Source organism: Cibotium barometz, chromosome 51, assembly GCF_041138505.1.
Source record: "Cibotium barometz isolate CiBa-2024 chromosome 51, ASM4113850v1, whole genome shotgun sequence".
In the NCBI taxonomy this organism is placed as follows: domain Eukaryota; kingdom Viridiplantae; phylum Streptophyta; class Polypodiopsida; order Cyatheales; family Cibotiaceae; genus Cibotium; species Cibotium barometz.
The window spans coordinates 45,641,425-45,661,385 of NC_141096.1; the positions used below are offsets into that span (position 1 = coordinate 45,641,425).

General features: G+C 41.5%; 1 protein-coding gene across 1 annotated transcript in view; it reads right to left on the reverse strand.

The window, feature by feature from the left end:
• Positions 1–13,605: 13,605 nt before the first annotated feature.
• LOC147609681 (uncharacterized) overlaps positions 13,606–19,961 on the reverse strand; it is a 46,729-nt gene continuing 40,373 nt past the window's right edge. Inside the window, exon 5 of the mRNA XM_086787419.1 lies at positions 13,606–14,510. Within this exon, the coding sequence (XP_086643545.1) occupies positions 13,995–14,510 (516 nt within the window). The 3' untranslated portion in view covers positions 13,606–13,994. The remainder of the gene's footprint in view (positions 14,511–19,961) is intronic.

Below are 19,961 nucleotides of genomic sequence, written 5' to 3' on the forward strand. Positions count from 1 at the left end.
ACTTTAAAAAACATAAAATCCTCATAAAAAGAACTTCACTAAGTGATTCTAGTGTTGGATCAAGTTCTTAGGCATTTGTGAACATCTCAAATCATTACTCGATATTATTCTAAACCAACCTTTGAATGAAATGTTTCATGCTCTGAATTAGAGTGTGGGGTGGTACTGGATTTCATGTGGAGTTGACCTCCCTAATTTCACTAGACATTATTTGATAAGCAAACCAATAGTACTTCATAATGGAAGAGATAAGTAAGGTCAATGTTATGGGATATAAACCCTATATAGCTTCCATTAGTGAGAATGGAGCCTAATAAGTTTCAGGTATTCATGGTGTGGTGAATCATCAAGAAGGGCTTAAAGAGCTCAAGAAGCTCACCAATCTAGAGAGAGACAAGCCATTAGTGAGAATGCAGGGGGGAATAAGTTCAAACTTAAATGGCATGTGAAACCTATGTGTTACAACACTATGGTTAACATGAAACTATGAATATTCCAAACTACATTGACCATAACACGGTGCTCTTGGAGTGGTGGTCACTTTCGGTAATGCTTGGGCATGAACTAGAAATCCTGAACAACACAAAAGTTATCATTACTTCACATGATGGACACGATTTCTATGTTGACCTTGAAATAAATATGTATATCCCTACACAAGTCTCATCTAGTGTCCGTTTGTTAGTGTTGTGTCAACAGGAGCATAAGGACCTCATAGAGTCCCCAAGAGTTCAAAAGCTCGCACAGAGCTTGTTGTGATTGAACCTCCAAATGTAATAGATAGATTCTTCCTGAGGCTTTAGTGGCATCCCATCCTCAAACAATCTAAGCTTGGAATCATTAACCATAATCAAGACTAGCATTAAGAGCCATGATTCAAAGAAGGCCGAAGCATCTAAAAGTGCCAAAGACATAGCACGATGTGATCAAAGGACTTCAAGGAGTAATCAAAGCCAGACTGAGGGATTCTTTCCATCCTCATTTAGTTCCTACACATGAAAGGACCTGGTGTGCTCTTTGTAGAAGCAATAACACAACTCATGAATGCCTAGTCCCAAGAGCTAGAGTGAATCAGTGGTGTAGGTATTCCATGAGATACACAAACCATGAATCAACCAAATGTTACGCCTAGAGAATGATGATAACGATAGGAGTGCTAGCATTGTGGAGTGTCGATGTCCCCTCAACCACAAGCTTTTCTAGTGCCACCTCCTAGTGGTGTAGATGGAGCTTACACCAATAGGAACCTAATCATTGTTAGGAATCCTTAGAGGGACATCGCGATTCCACCTCCAATGTTACTTCCTCAACCAGCCCCATCGGAAACCACTCCTATGAGATAGGCTAGTCGAGACTAAGCTAATTATTGATGAACCTCCTACCACACTCAACTTTTATGTTAAAAACCTTGACTCAACAATTGGAAGTCCACCAAGGGGTGAACACCATATGGACCACTTGGGACATTTTATGCTAGAGACCACTTGACCACATTAATGTAAATATCATCATGAGCTTCGATCAAGAGACATCAATACACCAAGCCAGGCTCCCTTAGCATGATTTATATATCAAGGTCCTCATAGAGTAGTGGCTGAATATGCCCAATGAGAGCTAACCCAAAAGTAGTGTTATCGTCTCGTTAGATAGATGGTGTATGAAGTAGTGCCCAATGAGAGCTAACCCAAAAGTAGTGCTATCGCCACTAGATAGTAGTGCTATCACCGCTATATCCCTTAGCATGATTATTTAATCAGGGATACATTGTCTCCCTCCACGTAGTTATCTTGTCCAATATCTTCAGACGACAAAAAGGAAGTTTCATTAAAGACCGTAGCCAAGCAATTGCAAGATCAGGTAGCCCTATCCCTAACACCTTCTGCGTTAGACTCCCCTACGAGAAAAAAAAAAGGAAAAGAAAAAGCGCATACCATAATAAGGGGAAGGCACCAAAATTATCAAAAGAAAAAGAAAAGATCACAATAAGGGGAAGGGACTAGCATTGTCAAATGAACCTATAATAGAACCACTCAAACCAAGGGCTTCCCAAAGTCCTAAGGTGGTGAAGGAAACCAAAGAGAAAGAACCGAGGGACCTACTACTAGGTTATTTTATGATTGAGGATTTTCCAAATTCCTCCAGTCAAATTTCCTTAGAAGAAGAACAAGGAGTGGAAAACCCTGATGGACCAATCCTCATGGACAAAACAAAAAAAAAAAGCCTAAAAAGAATCACATGTCCATAAGAACGAGAGACAAAAACAAACCTAAGATCCAAGCGATAATTCAAGGTACATTGAAAGTGATGATGTTATGGAACCTCCTATTCAACTCTAAACAAGGCACGAGTAATGAAAAGAAGTGATGGATAGATACTAATGAATAGGACACAAAAACTCTTGGAACTAGCCAAGAAAGCAATGGTGAAAGGACAATACAAACCAAGATCAAAATATGAAGAATCCCTTCCAAAGACGCTCGAGCACCCAAGAGAGAAGATCTCAATATTGAATGAAGAAGAGGACTCAATGCAACAAGCCCAGCTAAAAATAGAGGAACCCATGGGACCAATCATGATGTTTCCACACAAGGTTCCTACACCAAGACCTCTAGAGCCAATCCTAGAAGTATCCCATGAAGTCAACGTCTCAAATCAGGGATCGTGAAAAAACTAACTATTGAAGGACCATTCATGATAATAACTGGAAAAAAAGGAAGTGCTAAAAGATCTTAAAATAAAAGAAGAAACCTGATGCAGAAAACCTAAGAGTGCTACATGACCATATCGTGAGAGAATACCTTGAGAGAACAAGATGTTCATAAGAGGCAACTTATGCCTATGAAATCAATGCTAGGAGGAGAAAACACTGAGCGAAATGAGTCAGAATGTGAATGGGTGTCACGACAATCAAAAGAAAACTCATTGTGACCGCCTTTATGCATCAGCTTAGAGGACGAGTCAATGACCATAGCCAAGATGCCTTTGATAAGGCCATAGCTTAAGGGAGAAAAAGGAGCCTTGAGAGTAATCTTGTTTGCCCCTGTGACATCAGTATGGCCACCAAGTTCTTGAAAAGAGACCAAAATCTTGGGATGATGTCCATGAATGAATGAGAAATCAGCCCTAGCTCTTAGGAGACATGAGTGAGACTGACCAAGAAAATGAGGAAATGATACAAAGACATGCCTGTTCAGCATAGTGGGTAAGTACTTTAAGGGTGATGATCTGAAGGCCACCATTCCAATCAAATTGGAGGGCGTGACCAAAATACAATCCTAGATAGAGGAGAAAGAGTGAGCATAGCCACCAAAGACATGTGGGAAAGATGGGGGAGAAAGCCCCTAAAACCTTCAAACATTGTCCTCAAATTAGCCGATGGCAATTTAGGCACACCCATAGGAATTTCGAAGGAGGTGGAAGTAATGTTGTGTGACCTAGCCTATAAGCATACATTTGCTATTGTTGACCAATTACAATGTGGTTATTGGACGCCCATTAATGCACCAAATAATGTTAATCCACAATTAGGGAAGAGATGACATCTACCTTGACAGGACAATAGTGCCATTAAGGCCCAACAATTACGATGTAATTTTAGGTGCCTATTTACCACTCCATTGGTTAACATGATTTTTTTCACCTGACCTCTACTGTAAGGTGCTTTGCCATCTTACCCATATGAATAGATACTTAACTTTTTTAAGATGGCGCTCGAACATATGAAGCAGCCTTACCATGAGCTTGATGTCAAATAGGAAAAGTCTACGAACTTAATGTACATAGTTTCTTAAGACTAGTAATAGAGGATGGACTATTTTTAAGTTTAGACAATCAAGGGTAAAAACTACTCACTTGTATATGTCATTTTTTACAATAAGCAGTACACAATCATTCCCTTGTAATAGTTTACTTGTGAGCTCTCCTTCTTCCCTCTTCTATGATTTTAAATCTTGCTTGCTTGATGGGATGCATGCTAGATAGGTTTGATTGTAGGTTTTCTTCTTGCATTAGCTTCCTGTTCTTCCCCTGCCTTTTGTGAGAGACAACCATCATGATAGAAGACGGATCTCTTGTTGCCTCCATCAAGGCATAGAGAGCTCTCCATTCACCCCTTTAGGCAAGGAGTACCCCAATGTGGTGATGTGACAAAAAAGCTAGTGTACCCACATGGGAAGTTTCTTGAAGGAAAAATCCGACGACACATTCTTTGGCAAGGCTAAGGTAAGCTCTTGACATGAACATTTTTGGCATGCTATCAAGGAGTAGACTAGGGCTTAGCTTTATTTTTCCATTCATTCCAAGCTATTAAGATCACACACCAATTGAGATTACACTACAAAAAAGAAACAATTTTGGAGCATTGGTTGCATTTGTTTGGTTGATTTTGATATCCATTTGAAGTTTATTTTGCAATCTGTTTATCTATTTTTGTAGCATGAAACTTGGAGCCCAAAAGGCTAAGATTTCATTGCTTTGACCAAGAATTAGCTTAGCAATTATGATCAGGAGTGGATTCCCCTCTAAAAGCATGAGCATTGAGCTCCATTAGGTTGAATTAGGTGAAATTACTAATTTTTGTTCATGCATTTCATACGTTTTCATAATTTATTCATGCACTATTGGAATTGGTAGAGTAGAAGCATGTTAAACCTAAAAAAACCAATCAAATGACACTTAATTATTTGTATCATAATCATTAATTAGGATTAAAAATACAAAACATGTCCCATCAAGTCCAAAAAAGCATAAAAAAGCACAAAAACTAGGCCAAACCAACCCCCGGGTAGGGGACATGAGTCCATAGTCCCACACAAAGACATGAATCTAGACACCAAAGCATGGAAACGTAAGTGGTGAGTTTGGACATGTAAGTTGTGAGCTTGAGCACATAAACCTACAAACATGAGCCTGGAGGTAGGTACATCTAGTATAGTATGGAGGACGAATTATTATAGCCATAAAGATCGCATGGACATAGCTACTCATGTCATTAGAAGATATTATTGTCATACAATTTGTACCAGCAGCTATAAATTTCAAGGGAAATTCTTGTCCTTTGCGCAATTATTAGAAAATTAAGCACACTTACTACCTAATAAGCGCACACCAACCCTATCATAGACCCTATTTTGTAGATTTTTGCGCCCTAGATAGGTCTATTTGATATTAGGAAAGTACATGAGCTGAGTTTATACAAAAAAGCTGTGACCTTGCATACGTGAACTAAGACACGTGAACCTATATGCATAAGCGAAGAGACAAGACTCTAGAGGCATGAACTTGGGTGTGTGAGCTTAGACATGTTGTATGGTGGCTGGGTGATGACCTCTACAACACCACCAGCAGCAGACACACAAGAAGAAAATGTATAAGGATCAGAACTAGGGGACACTAGGATCCCAGCTCAAAAGGCACCAATCAGCCAGGAACCTATCTTCTAACCTCCAACTAACACAAATGGACACCTTAACTCCCTTGAATCCAGCTAGGCTAATACCTTCAACTCTCCTCCTAGGCTAGATCTAACTCCCAAAACCTCTGATCTTCACTTTAAAAACCTCAGCTAACTTCCTTTGACAAGCAGAGCAGCTGACCTGAATCCTTCCCAGCTGGCTGGCACACAACTGATCAAATTCTGACTATAGTCTATATCCGATGCCTGCCTACTCCAGTTAGAAACGTGTAGAATGTCTTCTAACATCAGCAAACTTCAAATACTTGCCTCGAGACTTCACAGAACCTGTTAGCTTCTCCTTTGCTGACTCCCTACTGTTGCTGTCGACACTAGTCTGACCTACCTGGTGTTGCAAACTGATCTAGAAGATCAACGCAGAATCCGATCCGATCCTCCTAGCTCTTTTATTGTCCTCTAGGTTCATTTAACCTCAATCCTTCAACCCCATAACCATGCTAAACACCTTCCTTATGCTCCGCGAAGGTTTTGCTGATACCAATCCGATTGATCTTGATGGATACTGATTCAGCTGACTGAGACAGACCAAACCGACTCAATTGCCATAACTGAATCAGGAACTTTCTCTTACTTGTCTGCTTCTACCTCACCAATTGATCCCCCTAGATGCACAATTAATCTGACTCCGAATCCTCTCGATGAGTGAAGATAACTGATTCAACTATAAGTCAGCTTTGACTCTTAGAACATGACATACATTCATAACTATTCTATCTCAACAAAATCAATCAAAATAACTCAAACCAAGCTCCATATCACAAATTCTCATCAATAACAACACAGATTCAAGCTTTGAACTCGCAGATCTCTTCACGAAAACAAAGACAGACTGTCTCAACACCTCTGAGACATGGGTTCTCAAATAGATCAGAAGAACACTCTAAGAGCTTGAGGATCCTTCACAAGCAAACCCCTGCAATTAATCTCCCAAAGCATCAACTTCACCCACAAACGCGCACTGCAACAATGAATTAACAACCACAAATTGTAGATCTTCCTAAATAATAGAGTCGCCATTCAAAAATCATAGGGAAACCACCTCCTATCTGATTTTTTGGTCCACGGTGCATTCTTTGCTTTGGCTTATCCAATTTCACCTCTGTTGCACTGAGTTTCTGTTCTGCAACCTTCAAAAACTGTAAGACCTTCTATCTACTAGGTAGTCTCACTGAAGTCACCTCACTTGCTCTCATTACTCTATTTACCTATTCTCCTTCTACTATCACCTTTGAAAATCTTCTCAATTCCCCTTCATAGGTCGGTCGCCGCCTCGCCACCTTTTGGAATGTTGCGTCGCCCAGTTTCCTTGTTCTCCCATACACCTTCTATTTTTGTTTTTTGCACCTACTCTTGGTCACCACTCTGTCTCACCCACCTAGGATTCATTTCACACCCATACACAATGTTTGATTTTAGTTCTAGACTCCTCTCACATATTTCCCCACTTGAGTACATCTCCATTAGCCATTGATCATGGGCTATAAGATTGATTAAGTTTCTCCTATTATAGGCTTGAGTACATCTCCATTAGCCATTGATCATGGGCTATAAGATTGATTAAGTTTCTCCTAATCTTTATTAAATTTTAGCACTCTCCTTTGAAGCACCCATTTGGTATCATTCCCCTTTTAGCACTCTTCTAGTAGGTGCCTACTTTTGGCATCCACATAAGCTGGCCATTCCACATATTCTTCCATCTTTGGGCTCACTTTTAACCTTTGAACCATAGTCTATGACTTGTGCAACTCTTACAAATGTTTGAGGGTCACATACGACTTCCCCTTACTCCTAACATTTACCGAACATCACTTGCTATTTTAACACTCCCCCTCAAGTGATGAACTGCTACCACCATACATACACTAGATCTACACTATTATTCATTTTCTAGAGTGGTCTATCATAGGTGCCTCATAAGCAACAATGTTGTGGCTATTTCAGCACTCACTTTCCCTCAAATGATGAACTGCTACCACCATACATACACTAGATCTACACTCTGATTCATTTGCTAGAGTGGTCTATCATAGGTGGGTGCCTCATAAGCAACAATGTTGTGGCTTCAAACCTATAGTTTTACACAAGGGTAGAAATATAATGAGTGGGTTAAAACACAAGGTGAGAGGGGTGCCCTCTTGTATTAACGTTCCACTTATTCGCTCCTTCTTGAGAAGCCCCTTCATTTGGCTTTTCTTTGTTCATGATGTTTTCTTGAGTGTTTTTTGGAATCCTCTTCTTGCTCCAATAATCTCTCTATGTGGCGTGGCTTGGCTTGGCTTGCCACAAAAGTTGCACTTCACTCTAGCTCTTGGCCTTTGGTAAAGAGTCCTCTAGTGTGATGAAGATCCACCCACTTAGACTTTGAGTCTTTTTTCTTCTTTGATCAAGGTTGCTTCAATGTCAGTGAAGGTTGGTTTGGGTAGATTCTTCAAGGTAGGCCACAAACAGTTGCTCTTGAGAAGGATTTCTATGGCATCCTCCCCTTCCATTCAAAACCTAACACATGCAAGTTGTTGCATAACACTTTTTATGTATTTAAATATTCTTGAGTGACTCACTCTCTTTGATGTCCAACCCAAAAACTAAATTTTTATATTAATTTTTGAGTTCTTTTGTTTGGCAACAAATAGCTTCTCTAGTTCATCCCATGCTCCTTTAGAGTTATCTTCCGTAATGGATAAAACTATCTCCTAGCTCTAATGCAATAATAGCTAGAGCTCTCTCATCTCTTCCTAGCCAAAATCTTTTTTCTTATCCTTCTAATTTGGGACACTTCTCCCTTCCACTTACTATCCCCCCAAAGCCCATCTTTCATGAGAACAAACTTAATTTTGACTTGCCATGTATAGAAACCATCACCATTAAAATTATCAACTATGAGTATATTTTCCATGGTTTCCTTATGGGGATGGGAAGTTATTTTTGCAATGGGGTTACCCAGTGCTAGTGTATAGTCCCTTACAAGGGTGGAGATATGCATTTCATATGATTAATACTTCTCAATTTTAAAAATTGTAAAACTAGAAAATATCCTAATTTGGGAGAGCTCTTAAACCAAGGAAAATTTTGATTTTGATGATGCACAAGTGTTTATAACACCCCAATGTAAAGTAGAACCCTTAATGGCTCTAAAACGACTGTAATTAGTGTTGATTATCCTATTAAAATAGAGGTAATTTCTACTAACAGAGTAGAGAATGATTTGACAATTAAAGCTCCAATGTTTATTGTTTTATGGTCAACACACTATTGTATGCATCCTCTATAGTCCATTAGTTAAGGGCTTGCAACAATGATGAGAAAACTAAATATTTTTACCCTCTACTACTAGATTTTGATGCTGCTTGTTTTGCTAGGCTAATTTGGAGCATTTGATTTTATCAAAATGATGCCCCCTTTAATTGCTTTGATGCTCCTTGAGTTGTTTTGTAGCAGCTCCAAGTGATGCCTTCAAGTGATGCTCCTTGAGTTGTTTTGTAGCAGCTCCAAGTGATGCCTTCAAGTGATGCTCCTTGAGTTGTTTTGTAGCAGCTCTAAGTGATGCCTTCTTGTAGTAGATCAACCAAGATGTCTTGATTTTTGATGAATTTAGAACTTGGGAAAGAGCCAAATTTTGCTTACTAAATAATTAGAGAAACTAATTATTTTGATAATCTAGACTATCCTAGGGTGCATAGCTACTCATCAAAAACACAATGGGTGGCTATGATACCAACTTGAGATTTGTGTCTAGAAAGGATTAGGGTGTGTAGAAATGGATTAGAATCAACATCTTAACATACTAGAAGTGCAACAAAGAGATTAATCCTAATGTTAATGCTAATGACAAAAATAGAGCATAATGACAAGGCAAGAGGCTTACCAAAAAGCTCATGTGTTTAGTCCATTAGATAGAGTGTATTTTTTGAGCACACCTCCATTAGCCATTAATGGTGGCCCATAAGCTTGATTAAGATGTCCCTAATCTTTCCTAGCCATTCCATATATTCTCCCTTTGAACCATATTCCACGACTTATGCAAGTCATACAAATGTTTGAGAGTCACACACCACTCCCTCTTTCTCCTAACACTTTCTATTTCAACAACACTCCTGTCGGGGATGATGTGCACCAGAGTGTTGTCGGTCTCTTGCTTTCCTCCTGATTCTTCTCTTCTCTTTTTGTCTTTTTTCTTCCGCCTCTTGTTTTGATGCTTTTCTTTCTTCCTCATCTTTCTTTTGCTTCCCTTCTGTGTCTTGCTTTTGTTATTTTTTCTTCATTCTACTTATTGCTTTTGGCTTACCGTTTTTTTTTCTTCCTTCACTCCGTCTTTAGTTTTTCTTTCTTTTCTCTTCTCCTTTATTATTTCTTCTATTTCTCCTTCTTGCCCCCCCCCCCCTCCCCACTTTGTGCTTTCTTGATTTTTGTTCTTGTGCATCTCCACTCCACTTCACTTCTCTCCTCCACTTTCTTCTCTTTTACTTCACTCTACTTCTTCTCGGCTTCTCTACTTTTCTTCTTCTTTTCTTTACTCTTCTTTCCTTTATTTTTGTCTTATATTTGCTTTCTTTGTTTATGCTTTTTTCTCATTCTTCTCTTTGTTTTCTCTTCTCATGTCTTTTTACTCTTTCTTTCACATTTTGTTTCCTTTCCTTCTACTCTCTTTCTTTTATCTCATATCTTTGTTTGGTCTTCTCATGTCTTTTTACTCTTTGTTTCACATTTTGTTTCATTTCTTTCAATTATGCTCTTTCTTTCATCTCCTCCTTCACTTTATAATATGTTGAGTACTAGTCGTTTGATGGGAGCAAATGTTGGGTGGATTTGAGGACATATGGTTGATGTGCTATAGTTTACTAGATTGTCATTTCCAACAATTAGTCTAAATTAAGTTCTCATGCAAGTCTAAATAGATTCAAATGTGTGTTCTTCCCAAGTTGCAAAAATAAATGTTTTTTAAGTTTTTTCAAAACCTTTTTTCTTGCTCATGTGACGTCTATGGGATCACACCGTGTGGGCTTACATCTATTAGCTCAGGTCTATTGGTTCACAGTGCATGTTTTGTGGTTCATGAGTGTGAGCTCACACCTAGCTTGAGTTCATGCTCGTGCCCATTTTTGAATAAAATAAGCTCATGTGAGCCTAGTGAACTAGACTCAAGTCGCACCTGGTAGGTTTATATCTGTGAGCTTACGCTTGGTTGGGCTCAAGTCTTGTGGGGCTCATGACTTATGGGCTAATGCCCTGCAGGGTCACCTCTGTTGGCTCACGGCTCATGCCTAGATAGGGCTCATGGATGTTTTTTTATGAAATAGGCTCATGGATTTTTACTTTTATAAAAGAGGCCTACTTGGTCATGGATTTCAAATGGTGCATTGGGAAGTAAGCCTATGACAAAATTGGTGAGCAATTATTAGGCAATAGATGTACTTAAATCTCCAATAATTGCAAAGGATAAGTATTTTTCTTGGAATTTATTACTCGTACAAATTATATGACAAGAAAATATTTAAACGAAATGGATAGGTTTGTCAATGGCTGGTACAATATTATATTTAACTACCTCTAGGCTCTGTATCACGTCTTCAAAGGCAGTTTCAATTAGCTAGTACAATATTAGGTTTAACTAGGTTCATTGCAAGCTACGCCTCACATTTTTAGGCTCACGTCTTGTGTTTGCAAGCTCATAGCTCATGTCGCGTGTGTCACACTCGCGTCTGAGATTATGGGCTCACATCTTCCAACCCGAGAGATAGGTTGTGTTCGTATTTAAAGCTTTTTGTGGTTTTTTTTCTTGTGGAAATGATCAAGATTCAATACCTTAATTAATAGTATTTATGCTAGTGATTGTGCATTTTTTTATTGATTTTGGTTGATTTTAGATGCTCTAAGCTACCAATTTCAATAATGCATGAACAAAAAATATGAGATGCATAAACAAAAATCACAACATACTCACTCTAATCCAACACCAAATGGAGATTCTAGCTTATGTTTTCGAAGTGTATTACACTCCTAATCATAGATGCTAAGCTATTTCTTGGACTAATGCTACAAAATTAAAGCTATATGGGCTCCAAAATCATGCAAATCACTAAAGAAATAAGTGTCTTCCTCTTACCAAATATGTAAATAGAATGACCTAATGCAAACAAGCTTCAAAACAAAATAAAAATGCAAATAGAATAATCTAACGCGAACAAGCTTCAAAACAAAACAAAAACCATCAAAACTAACACATCCAAGCTCCAAAACCCTATGTTTTGAGGAGTGTGGCTTCCTAATCAACACCGGGCAATATTGGGTAATCCTAATAGCTTGCAATAGACGAAAAAACGGAGTTAAGCCTTATGCTAGTCCCCAACGATGCCTTCATGTCAGTGGTTCTCTCTCACAAGAGGTGGTAAAGAAACTTCAACAAGGAGAAACCTACACTCAATGCTATCTAAGCAAGCAAACCATCAAGCTATGCAAAGGTCCAATAGAGCACAAGCAAGAAAGAGAGTAGAGAAGAGGGAGAGCTCACAAGTATTTTATTACAAGGGAATGAATGTGTAATAATGTCAAATTTGACTTATGTACAAATGCCTTGCTTTCACGAGTGTGGTGCCTGTGAGTGATTTCGGTTGGAGCGAAACCTTGATGGTCATGGTCTTGTTCCTACTTCCTCACAACCAGAGCTTTGCCTGAAGATATGGCAGTTCAATGTCCTTTTCACGAAATTGAGGTGCTATCACTGAGCACGTTGGTGAATCTTGGGCTTGGAGAACCATGGCGCTTCCCATTTTCAGGAGCCCTGCAGTTCGGTTCCCATGTCTCACCACTCACAAATCATGGCTCGCGACTCACTAGCTTTTTATGTAGATCCACAAAACTTGTTATTATATGAAATATATACACTTGGGCATGGATTCAAAGTGTGGTGGCTAGGGCCCCATGCCTAAGTCAAGGTATGTGAGTAATCAATGAGCAATAATTAGACATCAAGGCTCATTATTGAGAATGACAAGGATATTTCTTGAAATTTGATACTGGTACAAATTGTACGATACAAAAATCATAATAGAACATCAGTAGGTGTGTCCTAGACAAGTATATTTGGCCGGCAACTACCCTTCGTCTCACGCTCAAAAGATCCTAGGCCAAGCTCACATCTCACATCTGTTAGCTCATGGCTTATGCCTCACGTCTGTTATAGCTCATGGCTCATGATTCATGTCTGTTATTCTCGCATTTGACATTGGTTGTTATATAGCTCACAGCTTACACCTCAAGTCAATTATATAGCTCATATCACATATTTTTTTCAATGGTACTTTGAAGTAGAGTCCTTTATACGAGAGGGGTTTTCACCTAGATCATGAGATTTTTCAAGGTTTCTTGAGCTTGCACGCGATGATTTAAGGCTCTTAATTCCTTATTTTGGATGATTATGCAAGTGATTTAAGTGTTTTTGGATTGATTTTAATAGATTTTAATTGCTCTATGCTACCAATTTCAACAATAAACAAAATTAAAGAAACGAGAACCTAATCCACTCAATTAGGACTCAAAGCTTATGCTTTCCGACCAATAACCACTCCTAATCACACTAGCCAAGCATTTCTTAGCTTGATGCAATCAATATAAGCCTCTTGCACTCAATTCTAGTACATCACGAAGGAAAGTAAGTTTCCCCTTCCAATCTAAAGATTAGAATGTCAATCTAAAACAAAACAAGCTCAAAATAAAATTGAAAACAACAAATCTAACACTTTCAAAGCTCCAAAATCAAATGTCTTTCAGATTGCGACCTCAATCAACACTGGGCAATATTAAGTGATTGAAGCTAAACCCTTGGCTTTTCCCCCGTTGACGGCCCCAAATGGGGACAAGCATTTTCTAAGCAAAAATTTCCAAGCATACAAGTGAAGGTAAAAAAGTTCATTAAGAAACGTCTTCCTAAATAAATATACACCATGCATATGTTCAAAAATAAAATAAAAACTCAAAATTACAACTTTCCTAAAAATGTTCTCAAAACTTCTTTACCTTTTCTCAAAACCTCTTTTGGTGGAAAAAAGAGGTTTTGAGACGTTAGATTGCTTTTGACCGCAATTATGTCATAAGCCAAGTCAAATTCAACCCCACTGCAAATTAAACAACACTACACATCCAGCGCAAACTAAACAGCATTAGGCACAGGTAAAATTATACACAATCTAGTCTCCCAAAAACACGAGACTGGAACAGTTAACAACTTGCATAGGTATATGAAGACTGGAACCTTCACAGCCTTAGATGCTTCAAAATCTCTTGGTTCTTTTTGTGTGTCACATCCCTAGTGTTGAAATTGCAGCACTTATTCAAAATACACAGCAAAAAATGTGACATGTTTGGTTGAATCAGGATATATATTTATGTAGGCAGATCTCTTCTGCCAACAATGGAATATCAAAACTAAAACACCACTATCTGCATGTCCTTAAGAATAACCACACTGTATGCTTCAGTGTGAGGTACAGAACAATGCCTTTATGCTTTCTTACCGTGTTTTCTTAACCTAAGAGAGCATGGTTTCAACCAGGGCCGTTTTGACAAAATAAGATAGAGCTAGGGTACTGAATACACCCCATAGTCCTCCCACGAGAACCTCCAGTTTGGTATGACCAACTGACTCCTTCAAAGGAATGTGCCGCCAACCATCTAAGCCTCCAATCTCTTGCAAATTCACTTGGCCAAACTCAACACTAGGAAGATTTTTGGCTACTTCAAAGAACTTATCAGATCTGTTATATGGACCCCCACTAAATACTTTGTCATTGATGTCGATAAGTTGAGAATTCTCCCCTGGGTGGCTAGATTGCTCATCACTGGCACTGTACATGATTGAATTCTTCTTCTTTTGACTAGAAGATACGCCAAGTGCCATTAGACCTTCTAATGACTGCAGCTCAGACACTTGCTGACCATTGGGAGCAGGAGGCTGCTTATTAGCAGCTGCAAAAGAATCTGGAGCTGACCCAAGCATCAACGTATTTATAACTTCAGCCTGCTTTCCAACAGCTCTTCTAACACCCTGTTAAAAAAGAGGAGACATTAGTGACAAATGGATCAGTAACAAAGCTTCAAGCATAAAGTTTTACAGCTTGCATGTTATAAATTTCTATTTACATCATCAGTAAAGCAGTTGGTCAGCAGCATCTGACTGTCTGCCCAACTTCGCCACATAGCCTTACCTACCTTAGTCACCAAAAGCACTTCAGCCACCTCCTAAACTGCTGGCAAATAGGTGCTTTAAACACAGCCCGTTTGCTAAAAATACTAGTATGGCCTTATGCCCCCAGGTACTTGCACATGTGCCACATTCTAGCACCCCCCTTACCCCATACAGCAAGGCTCCAGGTTTTGAAAACATTAGCCTCACTTGCCACTGAAGAGCGTTGTAACACACAGCGCAGTTCCATTTAAGTCACAGTTCTTAACATCTAGTCAGGCACAGGAGCCATTTCCAGCTTCCAACCATCGACAGAGCTATTGTCATGTGCGCTCCCACACTCGGATGCCACGTGAACATGTTGTACAGGAGAAGTGCAAGGACCCAAGGCCGGACACTAAGCATTTTCATTGTGAGCCACAATTGCTGGTGTACTGCCAAGGGTGGTCAGTTAGTCGTGCAAGTCTCGTACAAGAGTCAGTGTCTTGCTAGTCCCACACAAGATGTAACCCTCTTGTATGATGTAATGAAGTACAGGCGTCTTGGACACTTATTAGACCCACGGTCAGGATGCCAAAACAACCACTGGAGCAGGCCAAAGTATAGATTTCTAGGTATGAATATTGGCAGTGCGAACCCATGTGCCCCATGGCGCGTGGAGGGGTCAAGATGCCCAGGCCTCTCCTCTGCGTTGTGGCTGAATGATAACTCTCCAGGCCACCTTGGCCCAAGCACGCATCCCGTCACTGCCATTCCACAGAAAGTTGCAGAACAACTGCTGAACCTGACCAATGCACGCCCAGGAGAAGGCCCAGCAGGAGGTGATGTAGCACATGGTGGCAAAAAGAACTTGGTTCACCACGACGACCCGACCAGCTAATGGAAGCCTGGCCGAACTCTAGTATAACAGTTTCTTCCGAATGCTCAGAAGAAGAGGGGCTAGCTACTGCTCCACAGAGATATCGATGCCCACATCCAAGATGCGAGTCAGAGTGCCCCTCGGGATCCATCGAAAGGCCTCAACTCGACACCAAGTTGGCGCTGGCGATGAGCCAACACAAAATCCACAACTTGTGCGAGTTGATCTGTGCTCCAAATGCACGGCAGCAGATCTCCCTCACCTCCACGAGCCTCTAGAGGCGAACTCATAATCAAGGAGCTCCTCCTGCGTGCGGATGGGAATGCGCAGTCCCTAAGGCCCTGTCTCCAGAGAGGAGAGAAAACTACTCATAGCCTCGGCTACAAACAGAAATAGATAAGGTGCCATGGGACAGCCCTGCCAGACTGCGCAAGAGCTCCCTGAATGAGAACCTAGCTGTGTGAGGCCGAGTAAAGTCCAGAAACACCTTGGACCCACTCCAGAAATCCCATCCTGCACATCGTCCCCTTCAGAAAGCCCCAGTCCGCTCTGTCATAGGCTTTCTCAAAATCGAGGAGAACAATAAGATCTTGCTGCCGCAACTTGGCCGAAGCGATCGCCTCCAAGAAAGTGAAGATGCTGTCCAAAATGTTCCGATCCTAAACGAAACATGTCTGTGTGCCATGGATCGAATCGGGGAGGAAGGGCTGCAGACACCGGCTAATGGCTTTGGCTAGAATTTTGTAGGCGGTCCCTAGAAGGGTGATGGGTCTCCACTGTCAAGTCTCCAATCTGTCACCACCCTCCTTCAGAATCAAATGGATCAATCCCTCAATCTCTTCGGCATGGCTTAGCTTTGAAGCCACCTTCCATGAGATCCCAATGTCGGAGAAATAAAGAGACTGGAAGCCCATCCTCTTCTCCTGAGCATTTGCCCCTAGGTAGTGCCGTCATAGCCTCCGCCGGCACATGAAAGTCCAGAGAGCATGAGGAACTACCTCTCTCGTATGTCGCCTAACTCGCTCACGCTTGTGAACATAGGGGGGTACCCGTGACTCGTGAGGAGAGAGCGGAAGAAATCTATGGCAATGTCTCTCACATGGGGAGATCTGCAACAATGGATCCATCGTGGCCTCGCAACCTACAAATACCGTCCCTCCGCTTGTGTGGGCCTGCAATCTCAAAGAAGTCCCCAGTGGCCTTGTCTCCCGCCTGGGTCCAAAAGGAAGCTCTGGCATGGTATTTGTACTCCACCCTCCGCTCCTGGATGGAACTGACCCTCAATCCACGGGCTATTTCGTGCACTCTACTGAAGCCACTGCAAGAAAGCTAGGCTGCAAGACGAATGCTCCTCTCCTGCAGCCGGAAGCCAGCCAATCAACTCTGCACTACCTCTTGCAATAAACTGTTGATCTCTCCAAGGCCTGCATCCAAGGCACCTGCGGCTGATCCTGAGTGAAAATCCAACCTCTCCCAAATCTCCTCTATCTTGCTGCATATCTCGGAATCTTGAATGAGGTTGTTAGAGATCCGGGTGCTCAAATGTCTATCCTGTGTGGGCATATGCTCACTTATGGTAGTGCTATGTGTGAACAGGGCTTAACCAAGGGCACTTTTTCCCATGTGGTTTTTCCCCTTGGACATCAAGTGTGAAAGGACACTCTAACATATAATATTTTGTACTTCTATATTATATGGATGTGGCACACATGCAAGAGTTGACTTGCATTTTGTGGATACCACACTTTTGGGTCTCTCTCTCTCTCTCATTTCTGTGTGTGAGCTTCTCTACCTTGCACCTAACCCTAATGTGCAGGTTTGTGTGTGTGAGTGTGAGTCCAACACCCAACAATTGGTATCAGAGCTCGCCCTGAAATTCTGCTGCTGGAAGAAAATCTGCAAATTTCCGTCGCTCTGCAGATTTCCATCAACGCAGGTTCCGTCCGTCGATTCCAACCGGCGGTTTCGCCGCCTCTGCCTCCGTTAGCCACCAAAAGCCGGCGGCACTACTGGGGAGCCCACCACCGCCGCTCAGCCCACTGGCGGCGCCTCCCTCTCCACCAACGACCCTGCTCCGTCGCGTTCCGACCGCCGCCGCCGTTCTGTGCCAGCCGCCCTCTCTGTTCCGCTCCGGCCGCCTTCGACATTTCATTCCGGCCGTCCGTCGTCTCCCGTGCGTACCCGCCAACGACTCCAGCGTAACTAGCTCCCACCCGTTCCGACTTGCCTGCGGCCTCCGACTCCAGCGCCGTGCTCGCCACCGCTTGCACGACACTTGCCCAGCGCCCGCCTCTGACTGGCCCGACACCTGCCTCGTCAGCTGTGTGCGCCCTAGCTCCAGCACACTCTACACGCCTCCACCTCGCTGCCACGTACATGCCCCCGTCTGCAGCTCCGTGTGCTTCTCCTCGGGAGATGGATGCAAATATTATTGCATGGTTGGTTTGCTTGGAAAGTTGTATGGAATCATTAATTTCTCAATTTGAGGCAAAATTGAAAAATTGCAATTTGGGGGTTTTCTAAATTGAGGTCAAAATCAGCAAATTGAACCTCTTTCAGTTGCAAAAATTTGGGACTTTTGTGAAAATTGACCAATCATATGCACATTGAAGCGATTGGAGTGCATAAAAATTGGGGATTTTCAGATTGGAGCATGTAATTGGGCATTACAGCTGTGATTTGTCACGTATGTATACACATTGTGTGTAATTGGACAATTTGCTGCAGGTTTACACTTGCTTTGGTTTGCAGGCATACATTTGCACACGACATTTGGTTGCCTGGCAGTGCACATTGGTGCTTGGTTTCTTGCAGGTATTGTTGACATGGCACAGAATGCTACAGATGTATTTGGTGTGATCACCCAGGAGGACAATGGATGAGGGTGACTCCATGGCAGATCATCTCACCAAAGTGAAAGATTTGCAGGAACAATTGCTCAACATTGATGAGGTTATCCCAGACAGACAGATAGTCACCAACACTCTTCATTCTTTACCACCTTCCTACTTGGGCTTTCACACCTCTCTCAACCTCTCAATGAGAGGAGGTGGTGATCCCGTCACTTTTGAAGAGCTCGTGGGTTTACTCTTGCAGGAAGAGCAAACAAGAGCAAACTTATCGAGCAACCGTGGTGGAGACAAGGCATTTATAGCCAAGGATAAGGGTAAAGCAAAGAGCTTTAAGCATGGGGGACAACAGTCTAGCAAGGCTGGTCATGGACAGCCCTCTTCTGGTGGTGAAAAGTCTGACAAAGGGGATGCAAACAAGCCCAAAAAGAAGGGCAAATGTCACTACTGCCATAAGCATGGACACTACATTAGTGAATGTAGGAAGCGGATTGCAAAAGAGAAAAGGAAAGAAGCAGGCAATGCAGTAGCAGACTCTTCTGATGACAAAGCACAGTAATCAGCTAATGTAATTCAGGAAGAGTACACTTTTTTGGTCACATGCTTGTAGCAATGGCTGAAAATATGTGTGGATATAAAGTCCAAACACTCCGCTCAGATAGAGGTGGAGAATAGAGGTGGAGAATACATGTCAAATGCATTCAAGGATAATATGCTTCAAAAGGGCATCAAACACCAATGTACTGTGCCTTATACACCGCAACAGAATGGTGTAGCTCAGAGGAAAAATAGATCTCTCATGGAGATGGCAAGATGCATGGTGAAAGCACAAAAGTTGCCTCACAAATTTTCGATGGAAGCTATAATGTGTGCAACTCATGTGTTGAACAAGTGTCCAACCAAAGCTTTGAAAACCATAACACCATTTGAGGCTTGGTATAGCCGAAAGCCAACAGTGGATTATATGCGTACATTTGGGTGTTTGGCATATGCACGTGTGCCAGAACAACTCCAAACAAAGCTAGATGACAAAGCAATTAAATGCATTTTTGTGGGCTACAGCAATGAGAGCAAAGGATACCGTCTTTATAATCCAACTACACGAAGGATTTTTGTTAGTAGAGATGTGGTATTTGCTGAAAATTCAGAATAGCCCATATACAGCTTGTATAAAAACAATGATACAGGCATACAGGACATGTTTGATGGACTTTTACTCATTGCAATTAGGGGGGATTCAGATCAGCCTGCCCCAACACATCATGTAGAACATGTGGAACAGCCAGCCATTCAGCCCCCTTCTATGGAAGAAGTGGAAGATCTTGACAGGGAAGAGCAAACAGCCATAAACACAGCCAAGTCAGTGCCAAGATGGTTGCTGAAAACTTTGCAAGAAAGCAAACTTGCAGCTCCACTCACAGGTAGAACAAGGGCTAGTTCCAGCCATGCTTTGAATATACAGCGTGGAAGGTCTGCATTAGCAATGGGTGGTCTCTTTAATTATGAAGAAGCACATGAGAATGAGCATTGGTTGCAAGCTATGCAAGCTGAAATTTCTTCTATCATGAAGAACAATACATGGGATCTTGTGGAATTGCCTAAAGG